This window comes from Camponotus floridanus, unplaced genomic scaffold (assembly GCF_003227725.1).
Source record: "Camponotus floridanus strain SB8 unplaced genomic scaffold, Cflo_v7.5 scaffold53, whole genome shotgun sequence".
NCBI classification, from domain to species: domain Eukaryota; kingdom Metazoa; phylum Arthropoda; class Insecta; order Hymenoptera; family Formicidae; genus Camponotus; species Camponotus floridanus.
Window position 1 is genome coordinate 1,024,686 of NW_020229692.1, and position 17,636 is coordinate 1,042,321.

Below are 17,636 nucleotides of genomic sequence, written 5' to 3' on the forward strand. Positions count from 1 at the left end.
GTACGAGTCAAAGCCGATAGGCGATCGTTCTTTTCGATTTCCTGAGGAAATCTCAGAGATGATATCTGTGTTGAAAATTATTACAAATCGTCTTCCTCTTGAGAAACTTGCAGTGAGAAGATTTATAAATTGTCTTAGATTTTTATTTTTATGACAGATTATTTCAATCGATTTAAATTTGCTTTTATAATTCAAGAAAATTATCGGAGTATCTTTCAACTCTAATTGTGACAGATTTTTAAACACACATATACACACAATAAACAGTACATATATTTAAATCCAAATTTTAATTCCTCAAAAGTTTAATTCAAGGTATTATCAATGTTTCATATTAGATATCGAAAAAATGGCAGCGAATAAGAGAAATAAAAATTATTCCAGTTTCATTGAAACTGAAGAAAACGTTTTTGGAGAACTCCACGCAAGGCCTATATTGACTTTAGACCAATATAACTAAACATCACGCTCGTAAAAGTTTACACCATTGCAACATTGTAGGCTGCATTGTTTACGCGTCGATCGTTCGCGGTTATCCGCCAATGTTACCGCGGGACGTTTATCCGAACCGCAAAGCTTTGCGGCCGCAAATATTTCAATCTGTTACATCAGTGGCCGCAACGGAAAAGTGCTGCCGTCTAAATATTTGCCAAGCACTTCGACGATGGTTACTCGGGCCTCGTGACTATTTGTTTCTTCACGCTCGTGGGAAGCCGCGCACGCATCGGCAGAAGTATCTTTCAGGTTGTGCGTATCGGCTCGACGTGCCACAAAGCGCGATACGAGTATACAAAGTATCAAACGATCGAAACGAAAAAGTATAAATCACCGTTAAAAAGATCAATAATAAATACAAAATCTATTCTAGTAGATAAATACGTATGGCTTTTGATCCAACGCTATTAAATAGTATAAATCTCTGCTGCAATCACAGAAATATATTTCCGCGCGAACCTCGTCGGTTTAATTCCGAGATGATTTTATTACGATACTTCATACAGCGGAAGAGAATCAGCAGAAGCGCAGTTGCTCCGTTTTAACAACGGAGTAATATACACGTAACCGTACGATATATTGCGTATCTCTTCATTGTCGCGGCGGGTATCGCGCTTATACAGTCGGGGATCTGAAAAATTCTTACGATCCTTTCCATTCTACGCGGGGCAGGCACTTTGCATACATTATATAGCGCGCGAATGTTCTCGTAGGAAAATTATCGCGAACAAAGCGCGCGACTGTTATTGGTCCCGCCGACTTAAACACATACCCTCCCTCGCCCCGTACATTCTTCCCATTAATTAGCCTCGAAAAAGCGGAATCGTGGCGCCAGCCAGTGAATCATTCAAACTATACGTTACGCCGTTCGACTTCGCCTATTTCGATAATATGCCGCAGGCATATGGAATGAAATTATCGCCGCAGCGCCGGCGCATATAGATGCACTTACGTAAACCACGCTCGGTTTCACTGTGTCGGTGCATAATATAATATACGTGTGTCGCACCTGCGTAACGGCGTATCGATACGTATTACGTGCAATCACAAGCCGAGATACGCCTGGTATATATGCGCAGATAACTCCTGAGGATTTCACGAAGGATGACGAAGCGATCAATCGTATATCGATCAATTTTTTCGAGAATTGACGGAATTTAAATTCTGTTTTTTTTCTATTCAAAATTCCATTCCATATTTTTCATTGAAATAAATACATAAAGCGCACATTAAAATATCTTTTTTTTTTTTTTTAAAAAGCCGAATCGTAATTATGAATTGACATTTTATTTATTTTTTGAAAATAGATTTTATTTCACGATGTAACGAGACTTACGTCATTAAGATTTTTACTTGAAGCATTTACAATAATAAATTACAATAATAAATTATTAAATTATTACAACACGGATATCTAAGAAGAGGCGCGATCGCCAATTTCCAATGGTTCGTTTTCGGCAATATCGGCTTCTCGGTGGCTGTCGAGACGTTCGACCGCATGAATCAGGCGTTTCTTTAACTTCGCGAATTCTTTGAATGTCGTCATCTTGCTTAACGTCGTGGGTTTCGTGTCCAGATGGCCGATGGATTTTCTAGACGTAGACCGAAGAAAAGCGCTTAGACTAGCGTCGGCGATCTCTTCCCAGTCCTGTGGAACCGATCGATCGTATGTTTATCGGAAAAGAAGTAGAGGGGAAAGACACGGTCAATCAATGCGCGACAACGATAACAAGATTCTCGCTACAATGATGGCGGACGTTGACCAATCTAACTCTTATAACTGAAGAAATATCTCTGCGTTTGTATTTCAAATTGAATGTACAAAATGTACGATTTTATTGTAAATTATGTGTATTAATTTAAAAAAATTTTATATATAATATTAATTAATTAATATTATATATATTAATTTTAATTTTTTTATTTCTATTAATTCTAATTTATATATCATGAGAAATTTTAATATACATGTTTAAAAATTTAACATCTCAGAATTAATAGGGACAAATTAAATATATCGAAAATTGTTTAAATAAGTTTAGACTCTTTTATTAAAATTACACTTTGGATATATGTATCGAATGTTTTCCCGCTTAAAGCGGAATTATTAACCGATAGTACTTACGAGTTCGTCGCGCAGCTGTGGCTCGAATCCGATTGCGGCTTCGAGCATCGTGTACTTATCATCGTTTACATTGAGCCGCAATAGCAGAAGTAATAACCTCACGGCGCACCGCAAACCGTGACCGGTACGTTCTCGATCCTGCAACAGTCCAATTATCTCATCTTGCATTCCGTCAAACGGACATTGCAAATCGTCGATCTATGCTATTCGCTCTCTGACAATGCGAATAAAAATTTAGGTCAGAAATCGATTCTAATATCATTTTTGCAAAATCAAATTCTCAATGCTTCTTTTATAACTTTATAATTTTGTAAATTAATTTATTTTATAATTTTATAAATTAATTTTTTTGTTTTTAAATGTAATGTTTTTGAGATAAAATCTTCACCAAAATTATATCGATTTAAATTCCCTTTCAGAAATATATATAATATATATAATCCTTGAAAGAAGCTCGAATCTAGAATGAAATTAAAAACTTTTTGCTAATTTACTTTTATTCGCTTCTATATTCTCTCGATGTAACGATTGTCGCGTTCTCTCTGCTTTCTCTTCAATATATCAGTCATTAATTTTAATTTGATCCTTGACCACGTTCATTAATTATACACAGATTAATTCCTGATTGTATTTCCTAAGAATTCAATTGCATAGATAGAAAGAAATTCAATAATAGTAGCCGATTTCTTATTACAAAGTCGCAAAAATGCAACGATAACATCGATTATTATTTAATTTGCCTTAATTTCTTTTACGTCAAGTTGTTCATAATGATAGCGAAATGATTCTTCTCTCTTTATTTATCTAAACGTGATTTGCGTCGAATTTCCTTTTCCGGGAACGCCATAAATCTCGCAAATAATAAGCCATTCGAGCGCAACGAGAGGAATCGAGTAACGATCACATGGCAAGGGGTCCAGGCGCATTGATAGGGTTTCGCGAAACCACTGGTGCGATCGCCATCTCCGCTTCTAGATCGGTGGGCGATAAAGCGTGGCGTACTATATCGGCTGCGATCGCGATCGATGCGGCTCTCTCGCGTGTTTTATATGATCGAGATTACGGTCGCCGCTCGCCATAGCTGCCAGCATCGAATGAATATAAGCTAGAGCAACCAATTATCGCGCACAACTTGCGAGAAATATCGATCTTATTCATTTTATTCATTTTGAGACTACAGTTTTAATTGTGGTATTATACAAAGAATATTCACTACGCATTTTTCTGATCAGAATTATATAAAAATTATAGATGAAAATATTTTGCAGTTAATTGATATAAAAATAAACAAAACTATTAAAACAAATATTTAAAAAAATATTAAAATAAATGTTAAGAAAATGTATAAGACAGTTTTCATCTTTTTTAATTTTAAGAAAATACGGAATATGTAGTGCAACAAGAATAATTAATAAGAATAATTATATTCGTGCAAGATGAAAAATATTTTTGATGAAAATCAAATTATTGCTCCAGCAATTTTACAACAAAATGAAATCAGAATCGCGTTGGACGATTACATTTAGGTCGAATGATGATAAAGGCTAAGATATATAACGATTTGGTTGTGTAGGGAAAAGAAGACTAAGAAATTCGGTCAATTACCGCTCGTGCGATCGCGAGATCATCCAGAAGCGCGAAGATCGAACGATAAGTCGATTCCAAGAGGAACGGCAATCCGGTCGTGGCCAAAGATCGGGTGTTTCGCTCCCTCACGACGCGCAGCATCCTCCTCTCGATGTTTCTCAACTGGGTCGATAGCAGCCCGATCTCGTTCTGTACTTGCGAAAAAAAACATACCGAGAAGGAGAGAAACGGGGGTAATTAATCGACGGCGACGGCGATGTTAATGAATCGGACGCCACCGACGTCGTCATCGTCGTCCTCGTGATTGCGAGAGAGGCTGATCTTAAATCTTACGCTAGCGACGAAAGCATTAGTTTTCAAGAATGAAAAAGAAAGAGAGAGAAATAGAAATAAAAAATAAATTCTGAGAATCAAATCTTATATATTTTTTTAAAAGAGATCTATTATATGTGCAACTTTGCGGAAATTTTTAATTTACTAACGCTTCATATTATTTGTACGATGAAAAATAAAATAGGAATTAAAATATTAATAAAAAAGTGAGAAAGGAATATAAAAATGTTAACAATAAAATACAATTTTGAATGAAAACATTAAAATTATATTTATATTAATTAAAATTAAAATTATATTAAAAATTTCTGAAAGCTATATATAAATATTTTTTTAATCATGCACTAGACACAGTTTGCATTAAACTTTCATTTAAATGAATTACCGTGATTCTGTCGGCCTCTTGGCGGCTGCGAAAGTGAGCCTCCATTTGAGACTGAACTAGCTGTATGTGATTTTGCGTGATAGTGGTCGTAAAATTTCCGGTGGCCTTGTCTTTGAGTCTATTCACCAACTGCTGAATCACCAAGGCCATTGAAAGCCCGTCGTTCGATTGCACTCGATACCTGTTGCTGTTAGTACCGGAAATGATTGTCACCACGCTACCAGTTTGCACATGTTGCAAGCCGAGTGCATTCCAATTTTGCCTCTGCACGTCCCCTGTAAGCTCTATGAATGATTATTGTAAATTAAAAGCTTTCTTCGCGAGCTAATCTTTTGGACAACAATTAGACCAGAAAATCTCACTGTTCATTTGCAAACTCATCTTTGCTAATATTTATTTGATGTTTCAAGATATGTGAGTATTTAAGAGTATGATTATTAAAAAGATGCAACAAATATTAATTTTTATTGAAATTTTTCTTAAGAAAAGAAAGTTTGATTCTAGATTGATGAGAAAATTTGCAACTTTAAAATTATAATTGAATATTCTAAGACAGTCTTTATATTTAATATTTGACATATTGAAACTGGAGAAAGAATGTGTGTGCATGTATGTGCGTGTGTATGCGTTGATATTTTTATGATTGAACGGTCACAGAGGAGGGAAGGAATTCACTTAAGGAGAATTTTACCGACTTTAAATTACGAATCTACCAGGTATGCGAGGCTTAAAATCGAGTGGCCGATAAAAGAAAGAAAATGCATCGTGATTGAAGAGGTCTAAGTAAGATTCCCGGGGCCTCGTGCGATGTCTGATTATCGTATTAGGTGGGTCGAGGATGCGTGCATTTAAAGTCTTCGAATGAGAGAAAAGGAAAAAGAAAAAGAAAAATAAACAGAGAGAAAGAGAGAGAGGGAGAAAGAGAAAGAGACTGGATTCTTTAATATCGCCGTTCGCAAACGAGACATCCTAATTCTCTAGCCACAATTTCCTGGCCCGTAATTTCCGATGGAGAACAGGGGGGCAAAATACCGAGGCAATGGAAGTAAAAAAGATCCGTGACTTTTTAGGGAATTCTTTTACAGTGATTGTGGAACCAACAGGGCGGTATCATGAAAGATGTGAAATACAAGAGTCATTCTATTTAAAAAATCGATCTCTTTTCAACTGATAATATTTGTGGGATTTTATTTTTATAAATTACACACTTTAAATTAGTCACCCATTTTTATTGCATTAAACTAATTTAATTGCAATATTAAATATTATGCTTATGTATTTGTATATATTTCATTTTTTGCGATAAAAAGGAAATTTTAAAATACAATTTTATAATCATGTGCAAACGGCATGGTAATATCTCTCAGTATGATAAGTATAAATAGAACCAAATTTTCATTACGAGATTAATCTTGATTTTCGTACATTTTACAATGTATAACGGTTATACAATACTATACAGTAATAACATTTTTTTACGTATCAAAGTTTCAATTTTTTAATTGAATTTTCTTAAAAGAATTTTCAGATAGTTTATTATAGTAAATTGGGAAAAAAATTTGTCGAGGAGATGTTTGAAAGAATAGTTTTATCGTGATTGCAGCCCTGGTCGCGAGACGGAGGGAAAAGAGGGGAAGAAGAGAACATTATAAACGATAGTGCCGATGGATTTACCGGGAAATAGCTGACTAAAAGCGACGAGGGGCTCGCTGCACTTGATGGTCGCCGTGAAGGTGGACGTGTTCTCGGGTGGGCAGACTCTCAGCATCATCTTCAGGGGCAGCTGGGCCGTCTTCTGAAGTACACGCAGGCTCCCACGATCCGCCGTCTCATAGCTCGCGGTGATTCTCACATCTGACGACAATGCCGGCAGATCCGCGGTCGCGTAGATCATCGTGCGCAGAATGTGCCGGTCACCTTCGCATTCGGTTAATTGGCCGAGAATTAGCAACGATTATAACATTCCAGCAATTCTATCGTTTCGATAAAAAATAAATAAAGAGAAGTGAAGAGAAATACACACGAAATACATATATAATATATGTTATTATAGAAGATGTATAATTAATTATATATTACTTAATTATATGTCGTTTAATTCTTTTGTTTACATCTTCGATGATTTTTCTATTTTGTTCTGGAATATCCATTTTCTTTATTTAGACTTGGCGTCGTAAATACATAGTTTTATGTGATTCGCTTACAAAGATTGGAAATAACGTGGCAATCTTTCTCGGCGATGAACGGCTTCGAAACGTCCACGCACACCTGAACATCGTGTAACGTCGTGTAAGTGGATAATTCTATAGTGATTCTGCACATTAAATTACGACTCTCTGTGTCGTCCTTAGAATCTTCTCGGTTTCCGCGCGTACAGGCTTCCAGATCCAGAGACACGGTCACAGATATTATCAGCTCGGCGTCCATGGTGACATCAGTCAGCTGATTGCCTTATAATTTCAATTATAGGATAATTAAAAAAGTTTAATTATATAAAATTCAATTTTATACGCGACGATTTGGAGAGACTTCGGAGAAATTTAATTATAGATTATTATTTCTTATATGTGTCATCAAAGATAATTACTGTGGGCATATTGATTCACGTTAATGCGTACCGGAAGTCTTATTTCTCTTTGCCAGCTTGCGGAGCTCCATGAGTTCATCCTCAGCGGCCACGTAATCGTAACCGCGTCGATGAAGAGGAGGCGCGATAAATAATGACGGCTCCGAGCCCAAGTAGCAAGCCTCCAGCTGACCCTCTTCGGAGAGAACGACGATCACTCCGTTTAAATGCTACAAAGAGAGATAACAAGCTTCGGATTACAGTCGTACATCTTTGCAAAAGAAGAAATCAACTCCAAATTGGTCAAAGAAACTGTGGATAAGAAAGAACTGCGAGAAACCTGGAATAGCCTATGTGTAATATCATAGTTATTATCTTCGTCGCGGAAGAAACTAAAGAGAGCTAAATTAAAGACTTACTGTCTGTAAAAAAATCGTCTGACCTTTAAGATTAAAAATTGCAGTGATCTCTGAATTACAGCTGTGCATTTTGATCAAGACTAACTGTAAATTCTATCTACTTCAATTTTCAAGAATTCAGTGGTAAATGTTGTTTATAGAATTTTCAAACATTTTTAGCGAATTTTTTTTCGTATAGCGACAAGCGAAAAATTGTTAACGAGCCTTTTTTGCCTTTGCAAGGTAAATCATTCGTTGCTATTTTTTCGTGATTTAGGCGTTTTTTAAGTTTGCCATTATACACGCGAAACAACGCTACTCAAAAAATTGTTACAACAGCTTGCTGATTAACGAAGCGGAGTTCTCGGTATTAAGCTAATTAGCCAGCAATTCGCGCGCTCTGTGTCCTCCGGAAAGACAACAATGGCAACCTTGCTGGCTCTGCGGCAGGACGATAAGATAAAACCAGGGTGATAATTGTGCCGGCTCCTCGTCCTTTCCTGCACTCTTGTGATCTTTTTTCTTTTTTCTGGTTGCTCTTTCATTGCCGATGCTTCGAGCCTTGAGCGTCTCCCTCGATCGTCATCTCCACTTGCATTCCTCGCCCTTATCTTTACTCATTTTTCTTTTTTCCATATCGCGGTTCCGAATATTTCTAAGAGTGACAAACAAAAAACAAAAGGAACACTTCGTAAGATAATCAGATTTTATCTACATAAATGTTCTGATTTTATTTCACTTCATTTGAACAATTTTTATTCAAGAAATAAGAATCAACAATACACAACTAGCGCAACTAGTTAAATCTGCATTAAAAATACGATATCTCGTAAAATTTATAACGAGAAATTCATATTTTTTTCATTAGAAATTAAACCATCGACGTACATTCTTTGTTTTACGATAGATAAAATAAGATTTTCATAAGATTTTTTATCGTAAAGTTAATGAGTCAAGGATTCTTTTTCTTCAAAAAACGATGTAGACGATGTATTTCGGTTTCTGATAACAAGGACACAATAGATCCGAGTCTGACACAACGTTGCCGGAGAAACAACTGGTGATGTTGATAGTGCGACACGGAAGAGGAACACCGATATGACGAAGGTCCCGTTCGTTCCTTTGTCAAATGTCATCGGCTCTGATTGCGGACTATCGTGACGAACGTAGATACACGTCCCATCGAGGTTTCCTTTCTCCCTTTCTCTCTCTCTTTTTTTAAAAGCATTTCTTTCATATATTTTTCTTTCTTATTACTCTACGACGTCATTATTCGGATAAGATAATCTCTCGTCGGACGGTAAGAACTTTTTTTATTTTCTCCTATCCTCATCTCGACGAAGATTAATGACTGCTCTGTTAGATACATTTCAGTCATTGTTATAAATTCCTGTTTCGTTACTACCATGAGCGAGGTGATAAAATAAAATACATAAGACATGCGTGCACGTGATAGGTTATCAATATGAACCTAACTCAGTAGTTGAAGCTTTCTTTCTCTGAAAAAATATGTTGACTCCGCGCATTACAAAAAAGTCGATATGTCTTATCTTTGTTTTCTTTTATAATAGGAAAATCGTGATAGAAATTGTTGTACGCTTAAAAGTATTATATATTGTGTATTTTTTATATATCACATTTATATATATTTGTTATATTTTTTTTAATGTTATACATTGAAATACGAAAAACTTGAAATATATTTTTTCAATGTTACTCTAATTAATAATTCTATAACATCATTATATAATATCATGTATTATTTCTTACATAATACAATTTGTCATTCCAAAAAAGACAAAAATTGAAGAAAAACGCTAATCTTTTAAACTTTTTTCCCGGTGCCACGTAATAATATATGATTTTCTCATTTTCTACAAAATAACACCGCGAAACACGATTTTGAGAACGTAAGAGTTATAGAATTATGCAATCGCTTACCTGAAAATGCGCTCGAGTTACAGCGACCGGAGTAAGCGGCAGCTGAGCCGACCACTTAAGAGTCGTACCCTCGTAAATCATCAGGGTGCTCGTGTCAGCGATTACGAGCACCATCAGCTTGCCATCCGGTTCTGTAAGCATCATGCTCAATTAGCACACTTATTTTCTATCCGTTAAAAGTAATTAGACGTGTCGCATCGTGCATCAAGTGTATAAACACGATTCTCTATCCAACTAGTTTGCTTCTTCCCCCTTTTTCCTTCTTCGCGAGAAGGAGGGAAAAGGAGAAAAGAAATCTAGAAGAGAAATCTAGAAGAAATGAAACCGAAGCAAAGATAACGAGATGTGAGTTGATTTGTCTTTTTTCTTCTAATTCTTTTTCTTTGGATAAATTTCCAAGTTTATCGTCAATTATACCTATCACGTAGGCTTGAAAGCAGAGAGCCTTGTACTCGAGTTTCTTCGCGTACTTGAGAGAAACGCAATTGTCCTTTAAACAGTAGAGATTCTTTTCACCGAGCACGAGAATCCCGACCTCGAAACTGCTCAAGGTAACGGCATCGATGTCGAGAACGGCTTCTCCGATATTGTAACTCCAATCTGGCTCCAGATTCTTCGGTTCTTCCGAGCGATCCTTGCTTCCGAATTCCGCCATACTCTTATATCTACGAAACATATATACATATCTTTCCGATCTTATTTTATTAATACTATAAATTCCAATAATATGATATAAATAATTCACATATATAGACATTTCGAAAATATGAAAAAATACATTTATACAAATTTTTCTACATATGTTTTAAAAAAGATATTTTACTTCTCTTTCTCTCCTTCTCTTTTACTTTGTTATCACTATTTTCTGCAATATTATGATCTATATTAATTTCATTTCTAAAAGTACACAAATGCGCTAAACCAGAATTCTTTTAATAATTAGAAATTTTTTTAAGGATATGTAATTATATTTCTTTTCACATATCGTCAAATGTTTCAGCGATCTTTAAAAATTAGGAATTTTTCTCTCATCACACTATTGCGAGATTCTAATGACATTGCTACATAACTTTTCATTCGTCCTCTCGGCTCACATACAATCCCGAAAGACGAGACTGCAATCTGATACATCGCAGCCACATTATCTCTATATACACCGGCAGGTGTTCATTGACAGGTTACTCGGAAAGATGGGTACGAGTAGAACAACCTGCCTGTAGCATTCGAGACTCCACGAGGAGCTCGACGTCACGAAGACGTCGTTCCGCGAAATGTAGACAATCGGCTCCGGCAGCAGTCGATTCCCGAGAACCAGGCTGAAGGTAGCAGTCTCCTGCTCGTAGAAGAGAAGCGTGCTGTCCAGGCATTGGACGCAGAGAAAGTCTCGACCCCGCACACCGCCGAACGGACCTGTCGTTAAAGACGCCGGAAATCGCGGCAGCAAGTGCTCGTAAACAGCTTCCAGGTCGCAACGATCGCCTGCAAGGAGATTACAACGATAATAATTAAATTAACAATTTCTGAACAATTTATAAAATGAAGCTTGAAATTTAAAATCTTAATCGTAAAACGCGTGATTTAAAAAGATTCCTAAATCTTTCTTTCTCTTTCTTTTTCTCCTCTTCTATTTATTCTCTTTTTGAGATTTATTATAAATATATTGAAACAAATGAATGAATAAATTATCGGATTTATCGGAGTTTCAGATTGTTTCTCAAATTGTGATCTCATGTATGTTGTAAAACAATTTCTCTTATATTGAGTTTTATGTATTTAAAATGAAATTCTGTGTCGATCTCGAGAGTAAAACAATGTAATAACATGTTTTGTCCTACTTCCGTCAAAAACTATTTGATTGATGATGCAATTAATATTAATATTATATCACGCACATTTTTATGAAGATTTTAATAAGTCGTGATAAACATTGACTATTGATTATATACCGAATTATTTTCTCATCTACGTCTACTTATTAATCAGTTTGGAGATTTCTATAGCAAATTTACTTAACGCAGAAATTTTATTTGTTTTAATATAAATTATAACAGTTTCTTTATGTTTATCAAAGATTCTTTTATTATATAAAATCTTACTCTTATCAAACGATGAAATGTTGAGAGAAACTTGCGTAATTTATTAATGTATTAGAAAAGAAATTTCTCAGATTTTTTTAATCTCAAGGACTGGAGAATTGTTGCGGAATTTTATTTCGATATTATATTAGACTGACATTATATACATCTATAGACATATACGTTGCAATTAATCGAGAAAATAAATACGCGAGATTGATGTGTGAACTCGGGCAGCGTTAGACAAGTGGTTCGAGTCGGCGAACAATCGTGATTCCTGTCCGTATATAGGTCAGGTCGCAATTCATCGTGACCGCGTTTGAGCGTCCAGACGAGAGTGATCGGTGATTTGCGTATTACATATATCACGACGTCATATATAACGAGCGACCGAGAAAAAAGGTGAGAGCAAGATAAACATGATTTTTCAAATAGCGCGTGTAGAAGAAAGAAGAGAGGAAAGAAAATTAAAGGCATTAAAAATAAAAAGAAATAATATTGCTGAATATTTTTCTCTTATATAATTTATTTGTATTATATATGAAAATTATTTTTATAAATATTCTTATTACATTAAAATTAGAATTGTGAATTTCTCTGCAAATTATAAATGAAAAGAAGAGAAGAAAATTAAAAACATTGGAAATTGAGCGGAGAAGGTACTTCTATTTTTAACAGAATAGATAAGAAATTATATCGCTTAATTTGCATTTCTTTTGCGTGAATGAGAGAAGGATTGCAAAAATCTTGGTGGCGCCTACGTGGTGTCGCAGGAAGTAGGCGTTGACGTTGCTGTCTTCAACGCGATCTCGCGAAAGAAGTCAATCACAGACGATCGCAATTTACGTGCACGCGAAAACAACTCGCGCGTAATTTGCGCTCTCCCCGCGAGCGACAAGCAATCGGAACGGAACGGGAATCGGCGTCAACGGTTTTTCATCGCGAGGAAGATAATCGGAGTTCTCGCTTTCCGCTCCACGCCCGTCCAGAGCGAGGAATCGCGCGCTCGAAAGAGATATATACACGCGCCACGACGACGTAACGGCGATCGCGAGTTATTACGAAACGCTCGACAGTCGTGGTGTTGTTGTTCGCGTCTAATATCGGCTGGATTTAACGAGATATCAGCTCGAGGCACCTCTCTCGATCTTGGATTATAACGCGAGAAACACAAACGATCGAACCGATCATTTGATTTTTGATCAGTACATTTTGTCATCGCAAATAAAAAATTGAATTTAATTAAAAAATCGTATATTTATATATATAATTTTAATTTAATTAATATCAACGATGGAAATTGTAAAAGAAACTTTGTATAAAATATAATTAGATATTTTTCATACGATATTGTATAAATATTATTTTTAAGCTGCAACTATCATATATTTTATAATACATTGCTACAATAGTGTTGTATATTATAAACACTATTTGCACCAACTTCTAATGATCAGCACTGTATCACGATCTATATTCCCTTGCGGTTATATACATAATTTCCCGCATCGTTTGTAGAAGTGCATAAATCATTAGTATTAATCGGTAAACATTTCTCACATATGGTGTTTTAAAATGAAATTTGTCTTGACTCTTCTTTTTAATCTTTAAGATATTCTTACTTTAAATCTTAAGCATAAGAATATAATTAATCAAGCGGATCGTAGAAAATTAAAAAAAGTTCTCTCAGTGTTACGTAAATAATCAAAGAAAAATCGATGAAGAAAAGAAAAAAAAGAGACATGCAACGACGTGTAATAGTTTTCAATCGATCTGCGATCGTAACGAGCGAGACTGCGCGACGCGTTTTTCCGTTCTTTGATACGCGATATCACACTAAATGATCGATAAATACGTAGTCCGATTTTTATACTTCATATTAAGTATTAAATACGATCGTTTAATCATTAATATAATTTGCTTATATGAAGCTCATATACGATATTGTAATTAATGAGGAATCAGGTGATTACATTTAGCATATAAAACATGACATTACATATAAAATATGAACATGGATCAGAAAGATCGATCGATCGATGTAACATGAAAATTCTAATTGTAATTAAAAATTCGAAAATTATATAATTGCTGCAGCAAAAGATAGATTTAAATGAAATTAGTTTCATTATATTAATTGTTGTATATATTTTTTTAAGATATTACGCAATATCTTAAAATTTCCAAATCTAAAATTAAATTTTTGTTTATTGTAGCAAATAATCTTTATAGAATATAAAATAAATTAGTAATACAGTTTTATCATATAACATATTTCAATAATCAATACTACGATCGATATGAATAATTTTTTTTGTCGTCATTCTACGAATTTTAAAGCATCAATGACAGCTTCAATGATCATTTCAATTCTTATATCATCGTTATACGTAACACGTTGTTGCAAAAGAACGATACGATATCGGTTTTACGACTTGTGTGACGACACACTCTGCCGGACGAAAATCATTCTGTTGTAATAGGCATCGACGCATCGCGAGATATTGCCGTAGCAACGTTTCCATGTATATCTTTCGCTGTCGAGAATTATTCGCGAATAATTTAGCGCTCTCGTGATGCGTAACGTTGCGCGGCTCGTTAGCGGCCAGCGCTCGCAGACATTTTATCTGCGTTGCCAGGACCGGCTCTCGGAACATTTGCCTCAGGAATCTTCGAAAAATCCAGCAAAAAATAATCTTACTCATTCTTTATTCAGTCATGTCATCGTAAACCTAAAATTTATAATAATAATAATATAATAATGTGATAATGACGATGAAAACAATAATGTAATGACAATGATAATATATAATATATAAATAGAATCAATGTAATATTTAATATTAATTGTGATGATAACAGCAGTAATGATAATATCAATAATAGAGACAGATATTAAAAGAATTACAAAGTATATCATGAAATGAAAAGATGTGTAACGATTTACATATCTGTATTTTATCTACGTAGACATGTATTTTATCTATGCAGATTTTTATAAATTCTTACTGATAGACTGTTTTAGATCAAATGTGAGAATTCTAATCGATTCTCCCCCACGAAAGACTCACGATAACTCGATCTTATTAGTCGGGCTGCTTATCAAAGATTGCCTTATTGTAATTATTGTCATTACAATTAATATTTCGATAATATAATATAACTCTAGAGTTCAAATAAAAAGAAAATTTTAACGGCGCATAGCTTCTCTATTTTCATCAAATGAAAATTTTCTTTTAAATAAAAACCGATAAAAAACGATTTATTTATTATGTACATCTCTAAAACATGTCATTTATTAAATTAACAAATAAAAGACCTATTAAATTAATAACTAAAAGACCTATAAAAAAATCTATAAAATTAGTCAAAAAAAGAAGTAAAATTTAAAAAAAGAATGAATGTATTAAATTATAAAAAAATGAACGTATCAAAGTGTATTTTAATTTATTGCTTTAAAATTTAATATGATTGCGTTACAAGTCATATTGCGTTACCATGTTCGATGGAGCCTTGGTTCAAAACAATACTGTAAATGATAAGTTTTGTTGATGTCAATATCGCGAGTCGGGTATCTTGCGAGCCTCTGAAACAGAGCAATTTCAGTAAAAATACAGTATTTGAGCGAAGAACCATTTATTGTAAGATACACGTATTAGCTAAAAATATAAAAGCATATAAAAATATTTGTTGATGTGCTATATTTATAGACACAATAAATATAATTAATAAAGAATATTTACATAAATATAAATACATATATATATAGAATAAATATTCAGATATTTTAATACTTGATTCTCTATTGAAAACAATGTTTAAAATACAAGATTGTTATATCAGATAAATGAAAAATTAAAGTACAGAAATTTTGTACTTTTTATTTTATTTATATAGAATAATATAAACTTTAAATAATAAATTTAAATTTGAGAAGAGATATTTAGAGAAGAGATTAAAAATAAATAAATTTTTTCATATTTCTATTTTTAGCATTTGTATAATTTATTTTATTTCTAGTTATATATATAATAAAAGATTAAATCGCATATCTTTCATTAAACTATGTATATATATATATATATATATATATATATATATATATATAATAAAATAATTATCTTTTCTTTTCTCTTAAATATATTAAATGAATTTTTGAAGTTCTATAATAATTATTTATTTAGTTTATTATTATTATATTTCTTTGCTATTATACTTCTTTACTTTGCTTTAATTTTTGTTTTCATTTGATATAATTTTTAAACAGAGTTTGAACAATGCTTTTACTTTTTGCATTGATTGATTTTAATCTCTTGAAATTATTGAATTATTTCTCTGACTTTTACAAGTCTTCTTTACGAGAAAGACTATGCATTTCGGAATTAAAAATATTTCTTCACGATGTCAATGATTTTTTCACTTCGCAAACATCGCATTCTCACTTACGAGACGAATTTTCCCGTCTTCATGTCGACGATACAGTCGCCGATTTGTGTCTCGATGATCAGATCTGTGGACTTGTAACCACTCGGCGATTTCGTTTCCTCTATCCATTGCGACGACGGGCTATATATCCGCAGGCATCCACTGTGACTGCCGACGACGACAATGTCTTTCCGGTCGGCGCCAAACAACGGCGCGATCAGGAGGCTGCGCCTGTCGAAGGATTCGTTCACTCCGCACTGTGTTCTCCACCATTCTTTTGTTTTAAACAACGACATTTTTCTGATCGAATTCAAGAATTCGACATCGCGACACACGATGGATTTATTTACTACTATCGGGGCTTTGCCTTGTGCCGGTTATGGCGGGTTGCTATGACGCTGCGCTACCACAACATAGTCGATTATAGGCGGAGTTTATCGGAGCTAAAGCTAATTAAAGATGCATAACGAAATCGCAGTGTAATTTCGCATTATCACATTAAGCAAGAAGACATGCATTTTTCGAGGAAACGTTTGCGCATCTCGAATCAGCGATGGAATTATTGCACCGGCGCATAATGCTTTGTAAAAAAATTTGCGGATACTTTAAAAAATTATTAATTACTTAATAATTGAGCTATAAATTATAATTTAATTAAATTTGAAATTTATCTAAAAAGAAATAATCTAATCTCTTCATTTTTTTATAATTAATTTTTATTTCTCTTAATCTAGAATTCTTAATAGCTCTAGAGAAGCAACATTAAATTTATTTTATCTTTTGTTCTGAAGAAATCATCAAGTATAGTTAAATGTTGATAAGATTTATATTAATAAATTGATATATATATATGTTTGTATAGATATTATATAATTTTCTGGGAAGGAAAAGAATTTCAGATAAAGATATAAATTCCATTTTTTAAATGTTTAATATTATATTTTTATTATATATAGATACATACATATTATAATATATAATAATATATAAATAACTGTTTAATATAAAAATGAATATTTTGAAATACGAAAAATATCTTTTTGTTTATTATATACATACATATAACGTAATGTCAGCATATAGATTGTAAACTGCAGATTCGCACTTTTATATATGACCGCATTTTTTACGTCGTGTACATTAGTTGGTAATTTTATCATAAGATGGCAGTACAGTATATAATATTTGGTGTGTACAAATGACAGCAGTTGGAATGATAGATTTTCAGTTTTGCTTTTGGAAATTTAAAAAAAAATAACCCACGAAGGATTAGGATAATTTTTTTCGGAAAATCCAGGTATCCTGT

The 17,636-nt window shown here is 33.7% G+C and overlaps 1 protein-coding gene across 1 annotated transcript; it reads right to left on the minus strand.

Annotated features, from left to right (window-relative positions):
• Positions 1–1,793: 1,793 nt before the first annotated feature.
• Positions 1,794–16,701, minus strand: LOC105253955 (protein PTHB1). Its single transcript, XM_011262337.3, has 12 exons — positions 16,352–16,701; positions 15,403–15,491; positions 11,045–11,309; positions 10,248–10,495; positions 9,831–9,961; positions 7,544–7,721; positions 7,130–7,375; positions 6,600–6,842; positions 4,926–5,209; positions 4,226–4,396; positions 2,621–2,758; positions 1,794–2,143 (listed from the first exon to the last, which is right to left on the minus strand). Exons 1-12 carry the CDS (start codon positions 16,624–16,626, stop codon positions 1,910–1,912), a joined length of 2,502 nt encoding a protein of 833 aa, XP_011260639.1. The 5' UTR covers positions 16,627–16,701; the 3' UTR covers positions 1,794–1,909.
• Positions 16,702–17,636: the final 935 nt, after the last annotated feature.

What these genes read in the sequence shown, in the direction of transcription:
- LOC105253955 (XM_011262337.3), bottom strand. Translation starts at nt 16,626, where the DNA reads ATGTCGTTGTTTAAAACAAAAGAATGGTGGAGAACACAGTGCGGAGTG. An exon ending in TAACTCGAGCGCATTTTCAG is followed by an intron (nt 7,722 to 9,830) that starts GTAAGCGATTGC and finishes CTCTCTTTGTAG; the next exon opens with CATTTAAACGGAGTGATCGT. An exon ending in CCACGTTATTTCCAATCTTT is followed by an intron (nt 6,843 to 7,129) that starts GTAAGCGAATCA and finishes CCGAATGCGAAG; the next exon opens with GTGACCGGCACATTCTGCGC.